Source organism: Ananas comosus, linkage group 10, assembly GCF_001540865.1.
Source record: "Ananas comosus cultivar F153 linkage group 10, ASM154086v1, whole genome shotgun sequence".
Lineage (NCBI taxonomy): Eukaryota > Viridiplantae > Streptophyta > Magnoliopsida > Poales > Bromeliaceae > Ananas > Ananas comosus.
The window spans coordinates 7,650,870-7,657,648 of NC_033630.1; the positions used below are offsets into that span (position 1 = coordinate 7,650,870).

General features: G+C 30.4%; 1 protein-coding gene across 2 annotated transcripts; it reads left to right on the forward strand.

Moving 5' to 3' along the window:
* On the forward strand, positions 906 to 3,650 carry LOC109716129. 2 transcript variants are annotated; one of them, XR_002217850.1, is made up of 5 exons: positions 906 to 1,290; positions 2,064 to 2,178; positions 2,841 to 2,892; positions 2,987 to 3,384; positions 3,490 to 3,650. XR_002217850.1 is itself a non-coding variant. In XM_020241444.1 (5 exons), the coding sequence occupies exons 2-4, from the start codon at positions 2,079 to 2,081 to the stop codon at positions 3,159 to 3,161; spliced, it is 327 nt and encodes a 108-aa protein (XP_020097033.1). In that variant the 5' UTR covers positions 906 to 1,290; positions 2,064 to 2,078; the 3' UTR covers positions 3,162 to 3,181; positions 3,490 to 3,650. The 2 variants fall into 2 exon arrangements, 1 of the variants encoding a protein (XP_020097033.1); XM_020241444.1 differs by having other exon boundaries at positions 2,987 to 3,181.

The window sequence follows — 6,779 nt, forward strand, 5'->3', positions numbered from 1 at the left end:
ATTGACTTAAAATGGCAATATTACTTTCGCCACTAAATGATTATTTTATCGTCATTATTTTGTTATTGATAGTGGTGATAAAAAAATTTTGCCACCAATTAATTAACTTTAAGTGGCGATAAAAAAATTTTGCCACCAATTAATTAACTTTAAGTGGCAATACTACTTTCGCCACTAAATGACTAATTTTTACCACTATTTGGTTAGCAATAGTGATGATAAAAAAAATTGACGCATATTATTAATAAAATTACAATAAAAATAGAATATTTAAAGCGTTATATCAAAATAATGTATAGTGAAGGTAAAAAACTGTAGTTGTTAAAAATTGAGGGTGAAAATGTACAGAGACACCTTCAACTTCAGATCATTTTGAAATTGCTCTATGAATTTTAATTTTATTTTGATTTACACCTCTGAACTTTTTTTGATTATTTTATTTTAGTTAATTTAGTTAAATTTTTAAATTCAAGAGCTTTATTAATTAGTGTTTACCTATTAATTATTTTCATTTATTTTTTTAAAATTAATTAAATTTAACTTAAATAAATAAATTAATTAATTAATTACAAATTATTAATTAAATTAATTTTTAATTTTAAATTTTAAAAATTAACTTATTAAAATTAAAAATTAAAATTAAATGATAGTGAACTTATAAAATTACAACAAATTTTTATTACAGATTTAGCATTACTTTCTTAAAATTTTTTATTTAAACTAAAACTTAATTCAAAATTTTTTGATTCAAATTAAAACTCAACCCAAAAGAAAATGCTTGATCCCAACTAAAGCCCAGACCCAAAAAAAATAAAAAAAAGAGTACGATCAAAACCAAGCTCCGATTTGTGATCGCTTATATATGTAATTCTCTGTTTTTTATGTTTATTAGGCTTCGACCCCAACATAGAGAGAGTGATCGCTTGGATTGGGGTTTCGAATACGTACAGTTGGATTTGAAATCAAAACTAAAGCTCTTTCCCTCCTCGAAGACACTGCCCTATAAAAGGACATCCCATCGCCCCCGTTCCCGCGATCTCCTCTTCTCTCTGTCTCCGTCTCTCTCTCTCTCTCTGTCTCTCTCCCCTTTGAGCTCTCGCGATGGAGCACTCGAAGGCCATCGCCCCCATTCCCGCGATCTCCTCTCTCTCTCTCTCTCTCTCTCTCTCTCTCTCTTTTCCCTTTGAGCTCTCGCGATGGAGCACTCGAAGGCGATCCTCGTGGCTCCCGCCCCCTCTGAAACCCTAGCCGCTTCCCGAGGCGAATCCCTCCTCTCAGCTCTCCTTTACGGTACAATCCCTCCCACGAAACCCTTGATTCTTAGATCGTGCTCTTCTTCGATCACGATCGCGATCGTGATCACGATCTCTCTCTCTCTCTCTCTCTCTCTCTCTCTCTCTCTCTCAAGTGGGGGTCAAATATAAGATTACCCATTTTGGGGTTATTGTAGATTTGGGAGCTGGTTAATTTTTTTTTTATAAATATCTAGGTTTTAATATTGATTGGTAATTAGTTTAGTGAAGAGGTTTTTTTTTTTTTTTTTGGTGCATACATGTTGCTCGATGAAATGTACCAGTGATTTGCGACTTGTATGTAGAGTTGTTTGTTAAATGTGAGTTTATCAGACTATTAAATGTTGTAAATGTGATGTTTGTGAGCAAATGAGATGGTTGAGCTCGAGTAATCACAAAAGGCCTGCTTGAAATGGCTCGGAAACTTGAGAGGAGAAACGCACTGTTTATGTCGCTCATTTCAATTAATATGCGTTGTTGTTTGGACGTGAATCGTTGGTTCTGATTTTTATCTTGTTAAATAATTTAAATTTGGACTCTGTAATCTGATATGATTCCAGTGATTCTTATTTTGATTTTACGACTGATGAATTTAATATTTTCTAGCTAACATATTGTCAAGTAGCTGGATCGATGACCGAAAAGTTGCTATATCATGTTCATTTCAGTTGCAAAGTTCTTGTTTGTTGTTGAGTAATCACTTTTTTGGAATAGGATTTGCCGCCTTAGTTTATGATCGAACTTGTTTATGATTTTGTTCATTAATTACAGAGGCCGTCGAGAACCATGCAATCATTCTTACAGAGGACCTTCTCCCAAGCTGGAGGGTTAGGATCTTGTTCAAAGATTGGGCATTTGATATCTTCTGAAGTCCGCTCGGTGAATGGTAATCTTATAATGACTTCGTGCGATCAATCTCGTTTTTCCCATTGCATCATTTGATATCGGATGGATTCCCTTGATATATGTACACAGAATTACATATCTAAGCCAATCCCTATTGATTCGAATTCTGCGAAAGAGGAATTGATGTTGAATTCTAGTAGTTTTTTCTTATTAATTTCATAACAAATGTGAAATTAGATGCGTTCACTCCTCCGATTTGTGATTTGACATGAAAAACAAAGCTTCTCGAGAGTTCTAGTTTTGGTTATGAGAGATCAATGCTAGTGTTGATGTGTTTCCACCATATTACATGCTTACAAGCTTTGATTGTTGAGTAGTTCTACAACAAACGTACAGTAACGTGAATTTTAGGGCATAATTCGTGTAATAATGGTAGAACTCTCATAATGGACTCTGAATATTAATGAATTATAAAAAACTTAATTGCAGAGTTTGGAAACAAAATTATGCACTCCGATTTACTCTTCAACTCTTGTTTGAATGAACCTCTTCTGTAGCAATGTACCCATTAAGTGTACAATATAGTCAGTTAAGTATACATGCTCATATTGGTATATGCTGTGAATATTTTGAGTGATTAATTGATCTCTGTTCTTCATTTTAGTATCAGCTTTTTAAATTAATCCTGTTATTGGCGAGTAGATGTGTCTCAACAGGTACAAGGAGCTATTCACAACATGCTTAAGATGACCAGGTGAGCTTTGTAATGCTAACCTTATTTACTTTTACAAATAAATAATCTATTTGATTGTGTGAACAATGTTGATTCCAAAACATTTGATAAATAGTGAGATCGAACAAAGCTCTTGCGAGATAATGGAAGAGATCGAGAAATGCAAGGAGTCCGTGGCTGTTAGAAACAACATCTTAGAGGAGGAGAGAGACCGTTTCAAGAAAGCCGCAATGGCTCTATTGGAAATGCTTAATGGAATCCTATATATAAGTATAGGATTCGTTCAATAAGATATCACTTTGATACGTTGGTACGATTTAAACTCGAGACTTTTGGCAGATTCAAGATATAGACATGTACCTTTTAATGAGCTTGTATTTCTTACTTATTACTATACTATAATTACTATACTAATAATAGTAGTAGTCTTAAGACTTTTGGCTTATGAAGAGGGTTCCGAACCACTTTCCTTTCCGGTAATACGACCCAGGGCAGGCTCTCTCTGATCGAAATGTGGGCTCACTGAAACTCGCATTTTGACAGTGTGAAAAGAATTGTTGTTCTTTCTTTTATTGTTTAATTTATATAATTTACTTTTCTTTCTTTTGTTTGTTGCAGGAAATGAATTGCTGTTGAAATAGGAGCTGAAGCATTTTTTTTATCGTTTTTAAGTATTTTCTATTTTCAAAGTTGAGAGAGTTAGGAATGATGTTGAACTGTATATCGAATATTATTACTCTATTGCCTTTAAATTGATTTTGCTATTATTTTGTTTTTAAGCTCTTGTGGATCAGAATGCAATTAGCCTTTTAAATTGTTGTTAAAAGAATAATTTTATTTATTTTAATATTTTGTTTGTTATTTTGTATATATTCTGTTTATAAAATATAAGCTGTATATTTTTATATTTAGTTTATTATTTTTTTATTATTCGTGGCCAATTGCATAGTTGGTGGCGATAAAAAGTTGCCTTTTTATTCTTAACTAAGGTGGCGACTGTGATGGTTGCCACTTAAGGTAAATATTTGGTGGCGAAAATGTATTGCCACCTTATCTCCATAAAAGGTGGCGGACTAAGAAGGGCCACTAAAAAGTCATATTTAATGGCGACAAAATGTCGCCACGCTATCTTTAATAAGGTGGCGACTAATAGTTGCCACTAAAAGTTATATTTGGTGGCGACAAAATATCGCCACCCTACCTTTAATAAGGTGGCAACTAACAATGGCCACTAAAAGTCATATTTGGTGGCGACAAAATGTCGCCATACTATTTTCAAAAAGATGGCGATTTTTCATGCGTCGCCACAATTTCATTTAGCGGCAACACTTTCAGTGGCAGCTTGTGGCGATTTTAAAAGTCGCCACCTTTTGAAAAGGTGGCAACTTTTTATATATATGGTGGCGACATTATTCGCCACCAATATATAATATTCTTGTAGTGTAGATACTTAGTTAACTTTCGAATTTCCAGATGCTATATTTTCTTTTATAAACATAGAAAACATATAGTTAGGCTTACCTCCTATTAAAAAAAATGCTTTTATCTTACCTATATGTTGTTTTTTTATGTTGATAACTTATAATGCTTTGCGTTTCTCTTATAAAGGTCTGATGTTTTCAATTGTATAGCTTGATTCAAATAGTACGTATCTTAAATACCGAATTATGAATCTTGAATTCTCATCCCTGTCGAATTACTATTTTTCCATTACAGCTTTCCCTTTACACCATCGCTACCATCCTTACTTGCGCTTCGTAAATTAGAGTTAGATGTTTTCGAACGTTTAGATACTTTTGCAGTTCGTATGATTTTCGTTTTTGAATTACATAGGAAAAATTAGAATTCAGCGGACTTCTATATAGAATATAATCTTTAAAATTTTGAATGTTCCAATTTAAAATTCTAAATTGTTATCTTTTAATTATTATTAAAAATTATTTAGAAATTACAAATATTTCCCGCCGCGAAGCGCGGGCCTTCACTAGTTGTATATTAAGCGGGGATAACAAAAGTTATCCCCGCTATTCCACCAAACAAAATAATTTTTTGCCGGGATATTTTATTCCGGTCAAACCTTGCTATTCTCGGCTATCCCAAAATAGCAAGGGATTTACTATTCCACCATTTTGATAGAATAGTGCTATTCCAATGTTTAATTTCAAACTTTATTAAAATTATAAATTAAATTAAAACTAAATTATATAAATATAATATGTCATATATTATAATATATTATTTTTATTATAAAATTATTAATTGTACTATATTAATACATATTATTTATATTTAAATATTAAATATTATAATAAATTTTATAATAAATTATATTAAATAATATAAATATTTATTATTAAATTTAGTTTAAGTAGAATTTTAAAAATTATTAATTATTAATAATAAAAAATTTATAAATTATTAAAAATTATTATTATCAAATTTATAAATTTATTATAATAAATTATTTTTATGAATTGTTTCCACCCCTATTCTTATTTTTAAAGTTTATAATTTTAAATTTAAAATTTTATATTTTAAATTTTTGAAATTTAAAATTTGATATTTTATATTTTTCAAATTTAAATTTGATCTTAAATTTAAAGTTTGAAATTTAAATTTAAAATTTTGAATTTAAAATTTGAGATTTTAAATTTTAAATTTTAATTTAAAATTTTATAATTTAAAAGTAAAAAAATTTAAATTTTAAAAAAAATATATATATAAAATTTCAAATTTCAAATTCAAATATAATGAGAAGCGTAATATCATTATTTTTTATTTATAACTACCCACTTTAATTATTATTCCATCTTATCTAACCAAACGTTAATTTTTTTATTCCCAGAAATAATCCAATTTTCACCAAAATGCAAAATTGATTTAATCCCCGCTTATACCTCAATTTATATCTATCTCTGGAATAACCACTTTTTGCTTATCTCGAACCAAATGATACCTAAGGGTTTGTGGGATTGTGAGCTAAACTTAGTAACTTGAGATGATTAGTTGTAATTGCCACACTCCCCATTCTATAAAAACATCCCTAAATAAATTCCTAACTTTTTCTTTCTCTTCATCGCCCCTACTGTCTTGCTTCTCTTCCCTTCTCGCTCCCACCCTCTTCCCTACCATTTATAGGGAGAAAGGTGAGCTCTCCTATTTCTCCTCAAGCTACCCCTCCAAAGGATCGAGCCTTGGAAGCATTGGGGTGCGTGGTGGTTTTGCCCTCTTGGAGATTCATTGTGGGGGAAAACTTTAAGAACTATGTGACTTAATGTTGGACCTTGGGTATAGTTAACGATACGTTCCTTATTTTGAGCTTTCAGTATGCTTAGATGGTATTTTTCGACTTGATTTAGAAAATGTGTTGGAAACTATAGTTTCTTTCAAAGCTATTCTTGTTGGTAGGCTAATATAAATTAAAGGAACTATAAAAGTGTTTAAAACTAAAACAACCAACTTTATTAAATATAATTAAACTTTAGTACACAAGAACTAATTAATATAATTTGACCCATACAAATCTAACAAGTAACATACTCACTATTTATGGAGTATGAAATAATATAACTCTTCACTAAAACTAATATCATTTCACTAAGCCCCTATTTGGTTGCGGTATCTCACCCTTTATACCCAAACAAAAAATTTAAAGGGGTGGAATTACTATCGCACCCCTTAACGGTTATCCAGGGAGTGGGGTTAGCAATCCCATCGCTCCCATTAGAATAAGGGTGGCAATAGCTATTCCTATCCCTATTTAATTTTTAAATTTAAATTTATAATTTTAAATTTTAAATTATAAATAAAAATTTATAATTTGTAATCTTAAAATTAAAATTTATAATTTATAATTTAAAAATTATAAATTTTAAATTTTAAATTGATATATTTAATTTTTTAAATTT

What these genes read in the sequence shown, in the direction of transcription:
- LOC109716129 (XM_020241444.1), top strand. Translation starts at nt 2,079, where the DNA reads ATGCAATCATTCTTACAGAGGACCTTCTCCCAAGCTGGAGGGTTAGGA. An exon ending in TGAAGTCCGCTCGGTGAATG is followed by an intron (nt 2,179 to 2,840) that starts GTAATCTTATAA and finishes ATTGGCGAGTAG; the next exon opens with ATGTGTCTCAACAGGTACAA. An exon ending in AACATGCTTAAGATGACCAG is followed by an intron (nt 2,893 to 2,986) that starts GTGAGCTTTGTA and finishes TTTGATAAATAG; the next exon opens with TGAGATCGAACAAAGCTCTT.